Below are 20,276 nucleotides of genomic sequence, written 5' to 3'. Positions count from 1 at the left end.
TAGCTACTTAGAGAGGCTGAGATCTGAGGATTGTGGTTCAATACCAGACTGGGCAGGAAAGTCTTTGAGACACTTATTTCCACTACAACTATCAGTAAATAAACTGCCAGAAGAGAAGCTATGGCTCAAGTGATAGGGTGCTCTTCTTGAGCAAAAGAAGCTCAGAGACAGTGCCCAGGCCCTGAGTTCAAGCCCCAGGACTGGCAAAAAAACAAAAACAAAAACTAGAATTATTTACCTTGGCCAGGCACTAGTGGCTATTGACTGTAATCCTGTTTACTCAGGAGGCTAAGTTCAGATGATTATTAAGGTTCAAGGCCAAACCTGGCAGATAAATCTGAAAGACTTATCTCCACGTCACCAGCAAAAAGCCATGAGTTGGACAGAGGGTCAAGTGGTAGAGTGTCAGCCTTGAAGAAAGAGCACCAGGCTTTGAGTTCAAGCACCAGTACAAAAAAATACTTATCTTGCTTTTTCCTATTGTAAGAGGCACCAAGTCAGAATTTGTCATTATCTTAATAGCAAGATCTTATTGGGAACATTGACTCAAGGCTTTGCAATTGCTCATGCTTGCTCCTGTCTAGTGCTCTATCCTTGTGCTGTACCTCCACCTTGCTTTTTACACAGTCTCAAAGATTTTCAGCGTGGCTTGGCTTTGAATTTTGATCCTCCAGATATCATGCTCTTGAGTAGCTAGGATTATAGGCCTGAGCTACCAGGACCTTGCTGCTGTTGTTGTTGATGTGTGTGTGTGTTTAAGTACTGAGGTTTGAACTCAGAGCCTTATACCTGCTAGGCAGGTGCTTTCATTCTTGAGCCATGCCCCTAGTCCTTGTTCCAGTTATTTTTCAAATAGGGTATCCCTTTATCCCAGAGATCAGCCTGGACAGTGATTCTACTTACTTGCCTTTTTTACTGGCATGAAAGACACGTGCTGGGCTGGGAATATGGCTTAGGAGTAAAGTGCTCGCTTTGCATGTACGCCGTGGGTTCGATTCCTCAACACTACATATATAGAAAATGGCCAGGAATGGCACTGTGGCTCAAGAGGTAGAGTGCTATCCTTGAGCAAAAAGAAGCCAGGGACAGTGCTTAGGCCCTGAGTTCAAGGCCCAGGACTGGCAAAAAAAAAAAAAAATGGGGCTGGGAATATGGCCTAGTGGTAAAGTGCTCACCTTGTATACATGAAGCCCTGGGTTTGATTCCTCAGTACCACATATATAGAAAAAGCCGGAAGTGGCACTGTGGCTCAAATGGTAGAGTGCTAGCCTTGAGCAAAAAGAAGCCAGGGCCAGTATTCAGGCCCTGAGTTTAAGCCCCAGGACTGGCAAAAAACAAAACAAACAAGAAGGAAGACACCTGCCACCATGCTCAGCTTTTTTTTTTTTTTTTTGGCCAGTCCTGGGCCTTGGACTCAGGGCCTGAGCACTGTCCCTGGCTTCTTCCCGCTCAAGGCTAGCACTCTGCCACTTGAGCCACAGCGCCGCTTCTGGCCGTTTTTTCTGTATATGTGGTGCTGGGGAATCGAACCTAGGGCCTCGTGTATCCGAGGCAGGCACTCTTGCCACTAGGCTATATCCCCAGCCCCATGCTCAGCTTTTTATTGGTTGAGGTGGGGGTGTCTCAAACTTTTCCCCCCCAAACTTGCCAAATAGCTAGGACTTTTACTTTTGAGTCACTTGTCATTATAATGGGCCAAACTTTCAGGCCAAAAATTCACAAGTATATAGATAAAAATGACAACTTATTCTTCATAGAACATCAGATTATTTTGCAGGCCACTTCACAAGGGACCATGATAAAACTTTGTATCTTAATATTTACAAAAAATAATATATGTACATATAACATTTCCAAAAAGTATCTAACAATGTATTCAATGTACTTTCTATACATATTTTATACCTCAATAAAAAAAAGAAGAATATCAAAATTTGCTGGTTCAAGTTAAAGGTATTTCTGAATGTCTTTATTTAGGAAGCCTGGGGGAGTAAACCCCATGAGACTCAAGTCTGATGAGAGAGCTTGGTGGAATGGGAGCAGGGCTCAGGTGGTAGAGCACTTCCCTAACATATGTGAGGCTGGGCATGGCTCAGTTTGGTAGAGCACCAGACAATGAGTGAAAGCATCAGGTACCATTAGAATCCCAGTCTTAGCCCTGAAAAGAAAAGAAATAAATAGCATTTATGAGGCTGGCTCACCTTTAGTACCACCAAAAAAGAAGTGGTAACATCACTGATTTAGTATACCACAGTTAGCTAGGCAGCCCCTAAGTGCACATAGTTACGTCCATGAAGAGAAAGGCTACTGCCTTATGAAATATCTCACCTTTAGGGGCTCATAAGCAGCCACTGTGGCACTGCTTTCCAAATACTCTTCATTTTCAGTGACACTGACTGTCACCAGAGTATGGCCTAAAGATTTGGCTGCTATGTGTATACTGGAACAGTGATTTGGTCCAGGTCTTTGAATACCTTTGAATAAAAAAATCCAACAAACACACCATGATTTCAGCAGGCTAATAAGCAGTCAGTTGTCAAGGAAATTAAGCTACTGAAATAGAAGTTTGATACATTAAAAACCACGTTGAAGGATGAGGATGTAGCTTAACGGCCCATTGCTTGCCTAGCAAAGCCCTGGGTTCCTCAGTACCACATAAACAGAAAAGCCAGAAGTGGTGCTGTGGCTTAAGTGGTAGAGCGCTAGCCTTGGGCAAAAGAAGCTCAGGAACAGTACCCAGGCCCTGAGTTCAAGCTTCAGGACTGGCAGAAAACAAACTAACAAATACAACAAAAATACACTGAGCTAGGTGCTATTCAGCAGGCTGAAACTTAGAGGATAATGGTTCAAAACCAGCCAAAGCAGAAAAGTCCATGAGATTCTATCTTCAAATTAACCAACAAAAAGAAGAGGTGGAGGTATGATTCAAGTGGTAGAACACTAGCTAAGCAAGTATGAAGCTCTGAATTCAAGCCCCTGTACTGTAAAAAAAAGCAAAACTAACAACAAAAAAAATCCTAATATAATCATTAGGCTCAGCTGGGCACTGGTGACTCTCGTCTGTAATTGTAGCTACTCAGAAGGCTGAGATATGAGGGTTCAGTTAGAAGCTAACACAGGCAGACAAGTCCATAGACTTCTCTAATTAACCATCAAAAAGCTAAAAGTGGAGCTGTGGCTCAAGTGGTAGAGCACCAGCACCAGCAAAAAAGCTCAGGGACAGTGCCCAGACCCTGAGTTCAATCCTCAGAAATGGCGCACACACACCTCACTAATTAGACTGATATCAATCTAATTTTTTTTGCCAGTCCTGGGGCTTGAACTCAGGACCTGAACACTGTTCCTGGCTTCTTTTTTTTTTTTTTGGCCAGTCCTGGGCCTTGGACTCAGGGCCTTGGACTCAGGGCCTGAGCACTGTCCCTGGCTTCTTCCCGCTCAAGGCTAGCACTCTGCCACTTGAGCCACAGCGCCGCTTCTGGCCGTTTTCTGTATATGTGGTGCTGGGGAATCGAACCTAGGGCCTCGTGTATCCGAGGCAGGCACTCTTGCCACTAGGCTATATCCCCAGCCCTCCTGGCTTCTTTTTGCTCAAGGCTAGCACTCTACCACTTGAGCCACAGCACCACTTCTGGCTTTTTCTATATATGTGGTGCTGAGGAATTGAACCCAGGGCTTCATGTATGTGAGGCAAATACTCTATCATTAGGCCATATTCTCAGCCACCTCAATCTAATTTTTTGGATGAGGATGTATTTCAGTGGTAGAGAGCTATTCTAGCATGACCAAAGGCTAGGTTTTATCCTCAGTACTGAAGAAAAAAAAAGTATGGCTAGACACTGGTAGCTCAGGCCTGTAATCCTAGCTACTAAGAAGGCTGAGGTCTGAGGATCACCGTTCCAAACCAGCCTGGGCAGGAAATTCCATGAATCTTTTATCTCCAATTAACCACCAGAAACATGGTGCTTTGGCTCAAAGTGGTAGAACACTACTAAGCCTTTAGCAAAAAAAAGCTCAGTGACAGTGCCTAAGGCCTACGTTCAAGTCCTACAACTGATGGGTGTGGGGGGAGTCTGGTGTGGTAGTAGTATACACTGATAATACAATGACAATTCTAGCCCTTCAGAGACTGAAGTAGAATGACTACAAGCTCCAGCCCAGCATACCCACATAGTGAAACCCTGTCTAGAAAGAAAACAAAAAACAGGTTGTAGGGAGTATAGCTGACTCCATCTTGACTAGGGCAACATAGTAGGAAATGTTGGGGGGAGTAGATTAGGTCAAACCTGACCCCAAAATTCTGCTTCTGTAAATGGCTTGCTTACCTTGTTTGATATTTGCTCTACCCCCGTGTCAACTTTCTACATCTGTGCCACACTTGCTTTGTTGCATGCTCTACCCCCTGCATCAAGCATCTGTGCGACGCTTTTACCTTTATAAACCCAAATTTGAGGATTGCTTAGGGTCACAGTGTTAGCTCCCAAGTCTGTACTGTGTCCCTGGCTGGTCAGCCCACTTTTCACTGTTGCAGTTCAGCTCCCGAGTCTGTGCTGCATTCCTGGCCAGTCATTTCACTTTTTGCTTCCCCAATAAACCCATCTTTTTGCTTGAGACTGTCTCTGAGTGATGGACTCTTGGAGGGATGGGGAATCCCCTCCCTCAAACCCTAGAACATCTCTTACCCCATAACAAGGAATAATATGAACTCAAAGAATAGTAGTTTCTAAAATGATGGTTGGTCTAAATTGATGTTTTGTCTCTTAATTCAAGTTCAAATAAACAGTACCTAGTCTTACCTTCTTTGAAAAAAGTAAAGACTCCTTGCTTATCTGAATTCATATCCAAGGATAAATGAGAGCAGTCTGTGAATGCAATGGTCTCTTTGGTCTCCTTATTTATATGATACATTGCAATAGGGATTTCTATAGTATGGCCAATTTCCACATCAGCGTGATATGGTAACAGTTCAATTTTGTTCAGTTTTAGAACATATACCTAAAGAAAAACAATTACTCTTTTAGAAAAGCCTTAGAAATCATTCCCTAAAAAATTAAATACAGGGGCTGGGAATGTGGCTTAGCGGTAGAGTGCTTGCCTTAGTATACATGAAGTCCTGGGTTTGATTCCTAAGCACTAAATAAAGAAAAAAAGCCAGAAGTGGCGCTATGGCTCAAGTGGTAGAGTACAAGCCTTGAGCAAAAAGAATCCAGGGACAGTGCTCAGGCCAAGTTCAAGCCCCAGGACTGGCAAAAAAAAAAAAAAAATTAAACATAGCCAGGTGCTGGTGGCTCACACCTGTAATTCTAGCTACTCAGGAGACTAAGATTTTAAGACAGTGGTTTGAAGCCAGCCTGGTCAGGAAAGTCCATTGAGACTCTTATCTCCACTAAACCAACAAAACAAAACAAAAAAGCCATAAGCAGAGATGTAGCTCACCTGATAGAGTGATAGCTTTGAGAAAAAGTTGCTCAGTGACAACATCCAGGCCCTGAGTTCAAATGGAGGACCAGCACCAAAAAAAGAAAAGAGAGCTGGGGATATGGCCTAGTGGCAAGACTGCTTGCCTCATATACATGAGGCCCTGGGTTCAATTCCCCAGCACCACATATATAGAAAATGGCCAGAAGTGTCGCTGTCGCTCAAGTGACAGAGTGCTAGCCTTGAGCAAAAAGAAACCAGGGACAGTGCTCAGGCCCTGAGTCCAAGCCCCAGGATTGGCCAAAAAAAAAGAAAGAAAAGAAAGTTAAACACATGTTCGTATGTGTATGTATGTGTGTGGGTATGAATGTCTGTGGGGGTGGATGCTTGGAAGTAATGGTGCATGATTATAGTACCAGCTTATGGGAGGACTAAGTCAAAAGGATTTCAAGTACAAGCCCAAGCAATGCTATAAGATCTGGTCTCAACAAACAAGTTACAAATACTTTTGTGTAGCCAGGTACCAGTGGCTCACACCTGTAATTCTAATTACTCAGGAGGCTGAGATGTGAGGATCATGATTTCAACCAAAGTCCAAGAGATATTATCTCTAATTAACTAGCAAATGTTGGACTGGAGGTGTGACTCAAGTGCTAGAGCACCAGCCATGAGTAAAAATCCAAATTAGAGCTTGATGCCTTGCATTCAATTACAGTAACTGCATGTACATGTACAAGCACATACACACGCAGGCACACACATATAAACAAACATATACAGAATCAGGCCTCCATACCCATGGTATCTGCAACCATGCTTTTGACTGAAATTGAAAATATTTCAAACAATGGCATCTGTATTGAATATGTACAACTCTTTTCTGTTACTATTCCTAAACAATACAGCATAGCAGTTCTTTTTTTTTTTTTTTTTGCCAGTCCTGGTGCTTGGACTCAGGGCCTGAGCACTGTTCCCTGGCTTCTTTTTGCTCAAGGATAGCACTCTGCCACTTGAGCCACAGCACCTCTTCTGGCCTTTTCTATATATGTGGTGCTGAGGAATCGAACCCAGGGCTTCATGTACACAAGGCAAGCATTCTTGCCACTAGGCCATATTCCCAGCCCAGCATAGCAGTCTTTACATAACATGTATATTAAACTAGGTATAGGGCTGGGAATATGGCCTACTGGCAAGAGTGCTCGCCTCATATACATGAAGCCCTGGGTCCAATTCCTCAGCACCACATATACAGAAAAAGCTAGAAGTGGCGCTGTGGCTCACATGGCAGAGTGCTATCCTTGAGTTAAAAAAAAAAAAAAAAAGAAAAAAAGGACCCAGAGACAGTACTCAGGCAAAAAAAAAAAAAAAAAAAAATCTCATAGGCTTCCCTGCCTGAACTGGTTTCAAACCTTGATTCTCATTCTCAGACCTCAGCCTCCTGAGTAGTCAGGATTACAGGTGTGAACCACTGGCTCCCCAGCTACATATTTTCAGATCTAAGAGAGTCCTGGAACCCAATTCCCTTTGGACACTGAGGAATTACTATATACTATTTTACATAGTACCCTCTCAACCCACCCCCAGAAAAAAAAATACATGGATACCAAACATGTTACTCTTCACTCTCTTTGTTTTTTTGTTTTTTTTTTTCCTGGTCCTGGGGCTTGAACTCTGGGCTTGAGCATTGTCCTTGAGCTTCTTTTGCTCAAGGCTAGCTCTCTACCAGTTAAGTCACAGCGCCACTTCTGGCTTTTTCTGAGTAGTTTATTGGAGATAAGAATCTCACAGTTTCCTACTAGGGCTGGCTTTGAACTGCAATCCTCAGATCTCAGCCTTCTGAGTATCTAGGATTATAGGAGTAAGTCAATGACGCTTGGTTCTTTCTTTCTTTCTCTCTTTCTTTCTTTCTTTCTTTCTTTCTTTCTTTCTTTCTTTCTTTCTTTCTTTCTTTCTTTCTTTCTTTCTCTTCTCTTTCTTTCTTTCTCTTTCTTTCTTTCTTTCTCTCTCTCTTCCTTTCTTCCTTCCTATCTTCCTTTCTCTCTCTTTCTTTCTTCTTCTTTTTTCCCTTCCTTCCTTCCTTCCTTTCTTTCTTTCTTTCTTTCTTTCTTTCTTTCTTTCTTTCTTTCTTTCTTTCTTTCTTCTTCTTCCTTCTTTTTTCCCTTCATTCCTTCCTTCCTCCCTCCCTCCTCCCTCTCTCTCTCTCTGTTTCCATTCTTCCTTAGTTCTTTCTTTTGTTTTCCTTCACCCCCCCTCCCCCCAGTCCTTGTGCTTGAACTCAGGGCCTGGGCTCTGTCCCTGAGTTTCTTTTGCTCAAGGCTTGCACTTTACCACTTGAGTCACAGCACCACTTCTGGCTTTTTCTCTTTATGTGGTACTGAGGATGCTATGTGGTACTGTGCATGCTAGCAAACACTCTACCACTAAGCCACATTGCCAGGCCATCTTCTTTTTTTTTTAATGCCAGTACTGGGACTTGAACTCAGGGCTTGAGTGCTGTACCTTAGCTTTTTTGCTCAAGGCTAGTACTCCAACCATTTGAGCTACTTCTTTCTTTCTGGTGATTAATTGGAAATAAGAGTTGCATGGAGGGCTGGGAATATGGCCTAGTGGCAAGAGTGTTTGCCTCATATACATGAAACCCTAGGTTCGATTCCTCAGCACCACATATATAGAAAACAGCCAGAAGTGGCGCTGTGGCTTGAGCCACTTGAGTGGCAGAGTGCTAGCCTTGAGCAAAAAGAAGCCAAGGACAGTGCTCAGGCCCTGAGTCCAAGCCCCAGGACTGGCAAAAAAAAAAAAAAGAGTTGCATGGACTTTCCTGGCTAGGCTGGCTTTGGACCACAATCCTCAGATCTCACTTTCCTGAGTAGCTAAAATTACAGGTGTGAGCCACTGGCACCTGGCTTTCAGTAACATTTTTAAGCAGCCAAGTTGGACTTGAAATTTTTTCAAACATGTTACTACCCTTAAGTTTAGACAGGAATGTTTTAGAGGTAGTAGGGTTTCATTGAAACCTTACCTTAATTTCCCCATATCGAAATGGATTTTGTACATCTCTGGCCAAAATGGTACTGTTCCCCCAGGCCTGACCTGCAGTCACAACTCCTTTAGTGGTTACCATGGCTACTGTTTCATTAGAAGAAGTCCAAGTGAAGTTCCCACTACCACCTTCTACCTGTGAAAAAGCACAACATTATATTTACTATCAAAAGAAAAATGGAATTTAAGTGAAAATGCTAAGTTTTACTGGTGAACTAAAGCTATATCATTAATGATCTCTACATGTTAGGAAACTGGAGCTATTGCATATAACTAAATGAGCAAGAATAACAGTTAAGGAATGATAACATCACAAAAGGTCAATACAAGATACAGGGAAACCTGACAAGACCCCATACAACTCCCAAGGAAAGGCCATATGGCAGGGGATACCAATTCTGTGAGATGATAGTATTCAAGGACATGATTCAGTTAGTGATCACCAAAAACTGACTGACCATATTGAGATTGGAGTGAAATAGCATTTAACATTAGTAAATTTATTTATCAGAGAAACCAACTTATCTCTTTGTGAATTCTGATGTTATAGGACACTATACCTGTACTTTGTAACGATATAACATTTCCTGAGGGTGATGAGGAAATGCCAGACAGCTGGGCTTAAGCTTGATGGGAAAATAAATCTTCACTTCTTGTTGGTGTTTGATGAGAAGTTTTACAGGCTGAATACTGTTATTCTATAGGAACAAGGAAAAAAAGAACAAAGTAGATTTATTTTTATTTTTTATTTTTTTGCCAGTCCTGGGCCTTGGACTCAGGGCCTGAGCACTGTCCCTGGCTTCTTTTTGCTCAAGGCTAGCACTCTGCCACTTGAGTCACAGCGCCACTTCTGGCCATTTTCTGTATATGTGGTGCTGGGGAATTGAACCCAGGTCTTCATGTATATGAGGCAAGTGCTCTTGCCACTAGGCTATATCCCCAGTCCCCAAAGTAGATTTTGTAAGTACTATTTCTTTTTGTTATTATTTTGGTTTTATGATACAGGATCTTGCTATGTAGCCCAGGTTGGTCTCAAATTCTCCACCTTCCTGCCTCAGGCTTCCACCTGTTATGAGTACTTGGGACTCAAAATTCCTAGATATACAGCTTTCTACTCAGTTGCTTAAAGTTGTCCCTAGTCCCATGACACTTATTTGCTTTTTTTATTTGCCAGTCCTGGGGCTTGGACTCAGGTCCTGAGCACTGTCCCTGGCTTCTTTTTGCTTAAGGCTAGCACTCTGCCACTTGAGCCACAGCGCCGCTTCTGGCCGTTTTCTGTATATGTGGTGCTAGGGAATTGAACCCTGGGCCTCATGTATCGGAGGCAAGCACTCTTGCCACTAGGCCATATCCCCAGCCCCCTTACTTGCTTTTTATTCTTGCTTTTTTATTATGGGTAATTTTTATTGCTATGCCTGGTTTTGTTCATTTTTCCCCCATATCCAAAGTGCTACAGTCATACATCTTCTTTTGAAGCATCTTTTTAGAGGTTCACATAGCAACAAAACTTTCCCATCTACAGTCCACAATTCAATGGTTTTAGTATGTTCAGAATTGTGTAACCATTACTATAATCTAAGATTCTAATATTTTCATCAACTTAAAAAGAATTCCCCTCTAAAAATAAACCATATGAAAACAAAACTTAGAGGCAAAAAGAGTAAGGCATTTTCTAGGAACTGAAAGTGCAGTATGACTAAAGCATAAGAAAAGAAGAGTGACAAGATGCCGAGGCTGGAAAAGTTGTCAAAGGCCAATTTTATAAGCATCACAGACTCAAATGTGTATAACAGTACACCATTAGGTACTTAAAATGGTTTATTAAGGTGGGCATACACTAACAAGGAATGGCAGAAACCAAAGCAGACTAAGTACAGTCTAGTTTTGTTTTGTTTTTGTTTTTTTGCCACTCCTGGGGCTTGAACTCGGGGCCTGAGCACTGGCCCTGGCTTCTTTTTGCTCAAGGCTAGCACTCTACCACTTGAGCCACAGCGCCACTTCTGGTCATTTTCTATATATGTGGTGCTGAGGAATCAAACCCAGAGCTTCATGCATGCTAGGCAAGCACTCTACCACTAGGCCATATTTCCAGCCCCCTAAGTACAGTCTAAATGATGCAGCCACTTCTTTGTCCCAACTGTGTGTTAAGTCACATTTTTCTAGAAAGCAGAAATCTTTTTTTTTTTTTTTTTTTTTTTTTGCCAGTTTTGGGCCTTGAACTCAGGGCATGAACACTGTTCCTGGCTTCTTTTGGCTCAAGGCTAGCACTCTGCCACTTGAGCCACAGTGCCACTTCTGGCCGTTTTCTATATATGTGGTGCTGGGGAATCGAACCACCCAGGGCTTCATGTATACGAGGCAAGCATTCTTGCCACTAGTCTATATTCCCAGCCCTGAAATCAGAAATCTTATTTATTTTTATTTTTGTTTGTCAATGGCTTTAGCTCAGGGCCTGGCACTGTCCCTGAGCTCTTTTGATCTAGGCTAGTGCTCTAGCATTTTGAGTCAAAACACTACTGGTTTTTGAATGGTTAATTGGAGATAAGAGTCTCAAGGGTGACTTTTCTACCCCGGCTGGCTTTGAATTGTGATCCTCAGATCTCAGCCTCCTGAGTAGTGAGTGAGCTACAGGAGCTAGACTTACTTGTAAATTTTTGTTGGTTAATTGGAGATGAGAGTCTTGGGGACTTTCCTGCTCAGGCTGACTTTGAACTGGGATACTCAGATCTCAGTCTCCTGAGCAGCTAGGATTACAGGTTAAGCCACCAGCACTTGGCGGGTTTTATTTTTAAATTTTCCAATTAAGAAAAAAATATCCAGCACCCCAGAAAAAGGAAAAAAGGGGAAGAAAGAAGGAAGAAGGAAAGAAGAATGACAGTTACGGGACTGGGGATATGGCCTAGTGGCAAGAGTATTTGCCTCGTATACATGAGGCCCTGGGTTCAATTCCCCAGCACCACATATACAGAAAACGGCCAGAAGTGGCACTGTGGCTCAAGGGGCAGAGTGCTAGCCTTGAGCAAAAAGAAGCCAGGGACAGTGCTCAGGCCCTGAGTCCAAGCCCCAGGACTGGCCAAAAAAAAAAAAAAAAAAGAATGACAGTTACATAAAATAAAAAGCAAGACTACAAGCCAAGATACTCTGCAGGCTATGAGCTTGTGATAAAGGATCCATATGAAGGGCTGGGCATATACCTCAGAGGAAGAGTGCTTGTCAGGCTCTGAATTTAAACTCCTCGCATTGAAAAAAAGAAAGGGGAGGGAGGTGAGAAGAATCTATGTTGAGACAGTAGGAAATAAAGGGACTTGTGAGATATTTAGAAGGATTGACAAGGCACTTAATATACTGAATGTAGAAGCTGTGAGAGAATGCAGACAATTAAGGCTACTTTAGGATTTTGAGGGAAAGGACCATTAGAGAAAAAGAAGTTTGAGGAAAAGGAAGGACATTTGACAAGCTATAAAAATCAGGATACCCCAGGTGCCAATGGCTCATGCCTATATAATCCTAGTTACTAAGGTGAGATCTGAGGATCTCAGTTTGAAGCCCGCCTTGCAGAAAAGTCGCCATAAGACTCTTATCTCCAATAAACAAAAGACTGGAAGTGGCGATGTAGATCAAGTGGTAGAGCGCTAGCCTTGGATACAAAGAGGCTCAAGGACAGGGCCCAGGCCCTGAGTTCAAGCCCTACAACTTGGGGGGAAAAAAAGTAAAATAAAAATCAGAATACTTGGCTGAGAATGTGGCTTAGTGTTAAGAGTATTTGCCTAGCATGTTTAAGGCCCTGAATTTGATTCCTTAGTACCACATAAATAAAAATTTTTTTTCGGCCAGTCCTGGGGCTTGGACTCAGGGCCTGAGCACTGTCCCTGGCTTCTTCTTGCTCAAGGCTAGCACTCTGCCACTTGAGCCACAGCGCCACTTCTGGCCATTTTCTGTATATGTGGTGCTGGGGAATCGAACCCAGGGCCTCATGTATATGAGGCAAGCACTCTTGCCACTAGGCCATATCCCCAGCCCCACATAAATAAAATTTTTAAAAAGATACCTTCTAATTAGATATAGGCATTAAAAAATAGACTGATTTCTCATATTGTATTCAATAACTCCATTTTGTGGTATTTTACCATATGAAATTAACCAAAAGGAGAAAAAATATATAAAGGTACTCAGTTATGCCACTTACAATATAAACAAACAAATAGGAAATTAACCAAGCACCCTAGCACAAGTTGTGCAATACTGTAATCCCAGCAATAGGAAGGGCAAGGCAGGAGGATCTCAAGTTGGAAGCCTGCCTGGGCTACATACACTGTGAGACACTGACTCCAAACACTGAAAACAAAACAAAACCAAAAAGAAAACCTAACCAAATAAAAACCTGTAAATAAGTAACAATTCAACATTGAGGGCAGGACTAAACACATTAGCATATTCAGCATTTGGATTTTTAGAAATAAAGTGTCCTGGTGGGCTGTGGTGGCAACATGCCAACACTTGGGAGTCTGAAGTAGGACCATGAATTCCAGGTAAACCTAGGCAACATAGGGAGCCCTCATCTCAAATAATAATAGGAATAATAGCAACAACAATAATTTTTGGGGGGCAGTTAAAGGGCTTGAACTCAGGGTCTGGGTGCTTTCCTGAGCTCTTTTGCTCAAGGCTAGCACTCTACCACTTTGAGCCACAGTGCCACTTTTAGTTTTCTCTAGTTAACTGGAGATAAGAGTCTCAATGGAATTTCCTGCCTGGGCTGGCTTTGAATCATTATCCTCAGATCTCAGCCTCCTGAATAGCTAGGATTACAGGAATGAGCCCAGTTTGTGCCCAGCACAACAATTCTTCTTCTTCTACTTCTTCTTTTTTTTTTTTGCCAGTCCTGGGGCTTGGACTCAGGCCCTGAGCACTGTCCCTGGCTTCTTTTTGCTCAAGGCTAGCATTCTGCCACTTGAGCCACAGCGCCACTTCTGGCCATTTTACTGTATACATGGTGCTGGGGAATCGAACCCAGGGCTTCATGTATATGAAGCAAGCACTCTTGCCACTAGGCCATATTCCCAGCCCCCAGCACAACAATTCTTTCTTTCTTTCTTTCTTTCTTTTTTGCCAGTCCTGGGCCTTGGACTCAGGGCCTGAGCACTGTCCCTGGCTTCTTTTTGCTCTGCCACTTGAGCCACAGTGCCATTTCTGGCCATTTTCTATATATGTGGTACTGGGGAATCGAACCCAGGGCCTCATGTATACAAGGCAAGCACTCTTGCTCAAGTTAGCCATACCTCTTCAGTTTTCTTAGAATGCAAAGACTATAATTTTATTTCCTACCTGGTGAATGATGGAAGTCAGGGATGCATTTATCACTACAACACCATCTCTCAGGGTTTTTAGTACGTGGTATGATCCATTCACAGTAGTTACTTGCTCTTCAAAGTACTCCTTCAGAAAGTTGTACTTAATCCTGAGATTCTGCAATCAGTTCAACAGCAACACAAACCTCAAGGGATGTTCTTCTGTTAAAGCCATCTTATTCCAAAGCATATATAAAACTATAGCTATGCCTTGAAGGGATAAAGAAATAAGAGTAAAATCTTTGGACCTGAGCTGGGTAGCTCATTCCTGTAATCCTTGATACTTTGGAGGCTGAGATCTGAAGACTGAAGTTCCAAGCCCACTCAGGCTTCAATAAGGGCTATGAGACTCTTTTGTTTTTTTCTTTTTGCATATCCTGGAGCTTAAACTCATGGCCTGGACATGTCCCTGAACCTCTCTGTGTTCAAGACTAGCACTCTACCAACTGAGCTACAGTGCGTCTTGTGGCTTTTTCTGTTTATGTGGTACTGAGGAATTGAACCCAGAGCTTCATGCATGCTAGGCAAGCACTCTACCACTAAGCTGCATTCCCAGCCCAAGGGCTATGAGACTCTTATCTCCAATTAACCATCAAAAGAGCCAGAAGTAGAGTTGTGGCTCAAGTGGTAGAGTGCTAGCCTACAGCAAAAAAAGCTTAGGGATAATACCTAGACCTTGAGTTCAAGCCTCAAAACTGGTACAAACAACAAAAAGAATAAAACCTTTGGTTTTCCTCAAGGAGTGTAAACTGAGAAAAAATTTCAAACTTTAAAATGGAATACTGGCTGGCACAGTGGTTCATACCTATAATCCCAGTCACTTGGGAGACAGTTATCAGGAAGATGGAGATTTGATATTAGCCTAGGCAAAAAGTCAGTGAGACTTCATCTTAATCAACAAGCTACGTATGGTGGCATTTACCTGTAACCCCAGCTATGAGGGAAGCTGTAGGTAGAAGGATCATTGTTTGAGGATGGGCAAAACAGGAGATCCTACCTGAAAAAAATAACTAAAGCAAACAAGGGCTAGAAGTGTAGCTCAAGTAGTAAAGTATCTGTCTAGAAAGTGGGAAACACCATCAGTACCGCAAACACCACCAAAAAAAAAAAAAAAAAAAAAGGTACTAGGTTTTGAAAGATCCATAAGCTCAAATATCAGGAATAGATAAAGTAAAAACTTAAGTGAGGGTCTGGGAATATGGCCTAGTGACAAGAGTGCTTGCCTCATATACATGAAGCCCTAGGTTCGATTCCTCAGCACCACATATATAGAAAAGGCCAGAAGTGGTGCTGTGGCTCAAGAGGTAGAGTGCTAGCCTTGAGCAAAAAGAAGCCAGGGACAGTGCTCAGGCCCTGAGTCCAAGCCCCAGGACTGGCAAACAAACAAACAAAAAACTTAGGTGAGGTTTAGTGCAATTTATGCATTCCATAAATTGATAGTTCTCAGGAAAAAAATGGAATATAACACTGCCTGCCTGACATTCACACTGTTCCCACACCACAAAACTGTGATAGCAACCTCAGAAGTGAATCTGCAGAGTGAGGATCCCTCCAAAGTGTTATCACTGGGAGTCTCTTCAACTCCTTCCTATAATTCTTTTTTTTTTGGCCAGTCCTGGGCTTTGGACTCAGGGCCTGAGCACTGTCCCTGGCCTCTTCCCGCTCAAGGCCAGCACTCTGCCACCTGAGCCATAGCGCCCCTTCTGGCCGTTTTCCATATATGTGGTGCTGGGGAATCGAACCAAGAGCTTCATGTGTAGGAGGCAAGCACTCTTGCCACTAGGCTATATTCCCAGCCCTCCTTCCTATAATTCTTACCACACTTCTGGTGGAGTTTTCCCCACAAACAGAATTAGTAACAGTTTAAAAGCTAGTAACATTCATTTCCAAAGGTAAAACATGGGTAAAGGAAGAGAGTGTTTCCCTTCTAGACAGAAGGACCACTCTAAGGAACTATTCACATGAGGAGCTAGTGAGACATAAAAGGGACTCATGAACTGGAGGTGTGGTTCAAGTGGTAGAACACCAGCCATGAACAGAGTTCCAGCCCTATACCACACATAGGTGTGTGCGCGTGTGCACATATACACCCTTCACATACACACACAAAAAACGAAACAGTGGGAGACTCACATCTGAAATATAGACCTTTGTGCTGCTTTTGTCAAACACTTCTACTGTGATGACATACACCTGTTCCACCTCTAGACTCCATCGGTCTCCAGGGTAAATGGTGAAGCCTATGTACATATCAAGATACACAAATATCAGAAGAAGCCAACAGATTTCTATAATGGACTGATGGGTGGGAGATGGTTTCCAAAGCAGGTCTTTTAATCCTTACCTCAAATTCTATAATAAATTAGGGTGCCAAAATTTTTGCTTTAAAGCCAGGCGCAGATGGTTCTTATCTGTAATCCTAGCTACTCAGGAGGCTGAGATCTTAGGATCAAGTTTTGAAGCCAGCCCGGGCAGAAAAGTCCAGGAGACTCTTATCTCCAATCAACTACTCAAAAAAAGCTAGAAGCGGGGCTGTGGCTTAAGTGATAGAGCACTAGCCTTGAGTATAAAAAGGCTCAGGGAATGAGTTCAAGCCCCAGGATCAGCAAAAACAAATAAATAAATAAAAATCTTGCTTTAATTTAGCTCAAATATAAAAAAAAAACCTATCTATGTGGAAAAGAACAAACCACAACTTGAGCTCATTCATAACTCATCAAATAAATTTTCAGGTTTTTTTTTTTTAGTTATTCTGTTTCATATGACCTAAGAACATTAAGAATTTTTTTCCCTAACTCAAAGATTGTATTATGTACATTTTTATATTGTTTTACAATCTGTTTTAAGATATTCCACTCTTAAAATATTTACTTAAGGGGCTGGGGAATATGGCCTAGTGGCAAGAGAGCTTGCCTCCCATACATGAAGCCCTAGGTTCGATTCCCCAGCACCATGTATACGGAAAACGGCCAGAAGGGGCGCTGTGGCTCAAGTGGCAGAGTGCTAGCCTTGAGCAAAAAGAAGCCAGGGACAGTGCTCAGGCCATGAGTCCAAGGCCCAGGACGGGCAAAAAAAAAAAAAAAAAAAAAAAATATATATATATATATATATATATATTTACTTAAGTTTGCAGTTAGCTAAGTCTTAAAGTGAAGGTGGGGATCTTAACAAGTCTCCAGTTTATAATGCACTCAGTGAAATCATTGAAATTACTCAAATTTCTGAAAATACCTAAAAATCCAGGCTCTACAACATATATGGTGCAATTTGGGAGTCCAGATACGGATCGCATATGGACATCTTAATTTTTGCTTAAGGAAATCATGTGAGCCAGAGTTGGATGAATATTGAAAAGTGAGCTGCCAAAGAGGAAAATAATGCACAAATAAAACAATATTTCATTTCTCTTGAAAAAACAAAACTTAATGTCCACACATCTGAGAAATATTCTTGAAATTTCAGAAAATGGAGTGGGAGAAAAAAGATCATGTTCTTTTAAAATTCATTTAGCTGCAGATTGTTTCTCTACAAAAATTGTTACACAGGAGCCTAGTATGTGATGCCGAACAATGGGCTTCTTTTGCTCAATGGGCTAGCACTCTACCTCTTGAGCCACAGCACCACTTCTGGCTTTTTCTGTGTATGCGGCCCTGAGGAATCGAACCCAGGGATTTATGCATCTAGGCAAACACTCTTCCATTAAACCATATTCCCAGCCTGGCATAATCATTGTTAATAAATTATGTTACTGAAGAACACATTTAGGATTTTCTGGGATGTGTAAACTGGCAGATAAACTTGAACAAAAGGATACTTTTGTGAACAAAGACAAGATTAGTTTGGCCCAGTTGGTGGGCAGTCACCATGGCTGTCTTCTCATCCAATGTAGCTACTTTCCCCAAAAGAGACCCATTATGTGCAACTCTGTGGTCTTGCAATTCCAGTGTATAATGTTCCAGGGGAAATTTCACCTCTGTAAAACATGAAAGTTATACAAATACAATAAATAGCAGCAGCCACTACAGTTTATAATGGTGTTCTATTTGATGAAAAGAGGAAGATTGGGAAACATACAAAGAATGATCTATTTTTTTTTCCCCACTAGGATGAATGTACACAGGTAGCCAATTGGGAGGGTGATACTATATGAGGTGGTGGTTGGTATGGACTACAGTCTTTAAAATTATTACACTAAATAGCAAGAGGAATCACCACTAGTTAAGAAGAGGTTAAGAGAATCTATGTACATTTTTTAAACTAAATGGAATTTTTGGGATAGAGTATTAAGTATTCAGCTAATGAACTGAGTTTCTCCAGAAACAACTTTTGCCAAGATCATTGCAATGAATATTCAAGGCCTCCTGGTAAAACTTTTCCCATTAAAGATGGTTAAGCTTGGGGCTGGGAATGTGGCTTAGCTGTAGAGCGCTTGCCTTGCATGCATGAAGCCCTGGGTTCTATTCCTCTGGACCACATAAACAGAAAAAGCTGGAAGTGGCGCTGTGGCTCAAGAGGTAGAGTGCTAGACTTGAGCAAAATGAAGCCAGGGACGGTGCTCAAACCCTGAGTCCAAACCCCAGGACCGGCAATAACAACAAAAAAGATTAAGCTTTTTTTTTTTTTTTTTTTTTTTTTTTTTTTTGCCAGTCCTGGGGCCTCAGGGCCTGGGGGCACTGTCCTTGAACTTTTGCTCAAGGGTAGCATTCTACCACTTGGACTACAGCTCCACTCCCAACTTTTTCTGTTTATGTGGTATTGAGGAATCGAACCCATGGTTTCATGCATGCCAGGCAAGAACTCTACTGCTAAGCCACATTCCCAGCCCAAGATGGTTAAGTTTTTATTGCTTTAATAGTAAATGCAAATGACTATAAACACTGAAGCTAAGTATCATTAAAAAAAGTAACTACAATCTGGAAGAAATGGTTTTATTGTTAAAGTCCCTAGAGTTTGGAAGCTTTGTAGAGTAGAATGATTTTCATCTTTGTGAAGGTTAAAATGTGTACTGTGAAATATATGAAGTTACTTACACTCAATAAAAATGAATAAATAAAATATATACTTCTGAAAAAAAAGTAACTACATCATTAACCTGCCCAAATTATGAGGACTCTGTCCAGTGCTAAAGTACAACAATTAAGAAGTATTTTATTTTTATTTTTATTTATTTTTATTTTTATTTTTGGCCAGTCCTGGGGCTTGGACTCAGGGCCTGAGCACTGTCCCTGGCTTCTTTTTGCTCAAGGCTAGCACTCTGCCACTTGAGCCACAGTGCCACTTCTGGCCATTTTCTGTATATATGTGGTGCTGAGGAATTGAACCCAGCACCTCATGTATACGAGGTAAGCACTCTTGCCACTAGGCCATATTCCCCAGCCCCAAGAAGTATTTTATTAATCCAGGGGCAACCAACAGAGTGACAAGGAGTATGGAGCCAGTGCCCAGCTCTCTCAATTGGAAGTGGAGAAATCAAGAGAATAACAGTAGGTGAAATCAGACAGTTCCAGTGCGGGATTACTAAGTTCAACTGTGGGGAAAACATACAAACCATAGCCTTACCACTACCCACACAGGGATTTAGGAGGCAGGGACTAATCTGCTATGGGAGGGTGGATTTCAGAAATAAGACATTCTAAGGGCTGGGAATATGGCGTAGTGGTAGAGTGCTTGGATCCCATGAAGCCCTAGGTTTGATTCCTCAACACCACATATATGGAAAAAGCCAGAAGTGGTGCTGTGGTTCAAGTGGTAGAGTGCTAGCCTTGAGCAAAAAGAAGCCAAGGACAGTGCCTAGGCTCTGAGTTCAAGGCCTAGGGACAGTACAAACAAACAAACGAACACAAAGACAAAACCCTCTAGTTGGATCAAAAAGCTCAAAGACAGAGCAGAAAAAAATGCAGGAAAAACTCTGGAAGTTATGGGCTCAGGTAAAATTTTTTTCTGAAAAAGACTTTAGTTGCCCAGAGGATCCGAGCAACAATTAACAAATGGGACTTTATCTAATAGTTAATATCAAATAGACTATATCAAATATATATGCATGTATATATACATTTATACAATGAAATATTATGTAACCATTAAGTAAAATAAGATCACATAATTTTCAGGAAAATGAATGAGTTGGAGAACATCATATTAAAGGAGACAAAACAAACTCAAAAAACAAAATATTGAGCAGCATCTCTGTACGTCAGTTTGATAATAAAAATTTGAGAAAAAAAATATTGAGCAGCAGTGATCAAGATACACTGTATGCATAATCTGCTGTATGGAATTGCAACCACACTGTATGACTGCTTAATATAAATAATAATTTTTTTAAAGAAAATAAATTTAAAAGAAAAACAAGTATCATATTTTTTTCTCATATGTGGAAGCTAGATGTAAAAGACATAACTACTGAGCTAGGAATATGGCCTAGTGGCAAAAGTGCTTGCCTCGCATACATGAAGCCCTGGGTTCAATTCCTCAGCA

General features: G+C 41.8%; 1 protein-coding gene across 1 annotated transcript in view; it reads right to left on the bottom strand.

Moving 5' to 3' along the window:
* Positions 1–20,276, bottom strand: part of Nup210l (nucleoporin 210 like) — an 89,695-nt gene that overhangs the window by 53,114 nt on the left and 16,305 nt on the right. The window contains exons 7-14 of the mRNA XM_048358094.1: positions 17,614–17,772; positions 17,031–17,099; positions 15,933–16,039; positions 13,777–13,917; positions 9,015–9,152; positions 8,435–8,590; positions 4,794–4,992; positions 2,329–2,474 (exon numbers count right to left, since the gene is read on the bottom strand). Coding sequence (XP_048214051.1) covers positions 2,329–2,474; positions 4,794–4,992; positions 8,435–8,590; positions 9,015–9,152; positions 13,777–13,917; positions 15,933–16,039; positions 17,031–17,099; positions 17,614–17,772 — 1,115 coding nt within the window. The remainder of the gene's footprint in view (positions 1–2,328; positions 2,475–4,793; positions 4,993–8,434; positions 8,591–9,014; positions 9,153–13,776; positions 13,918–15,932; positions 16,040–17,030; positions 17,100–17,613; positions 17,773–20,276) is intronic.

Source organism: Perognathus longimembris, chromosome 11, assembly GCF_023159225.1.
Source record: "Perognathus longimembris pacificus isolate PPM17 chromosome 11, ASM2315922v1, whole genome shotgun sequence".
NCBI lineage: Eukaryota > Metazoa > Chordata > Mammalia > Rodentia > Heteromyidae > Perognathus > Perognathus longimembris.
The sequence above is the reverse complement of the archived record's forward strand: the minus strand, read 5'-3'. Positions and strand labels throughout refer to the sequence as shown.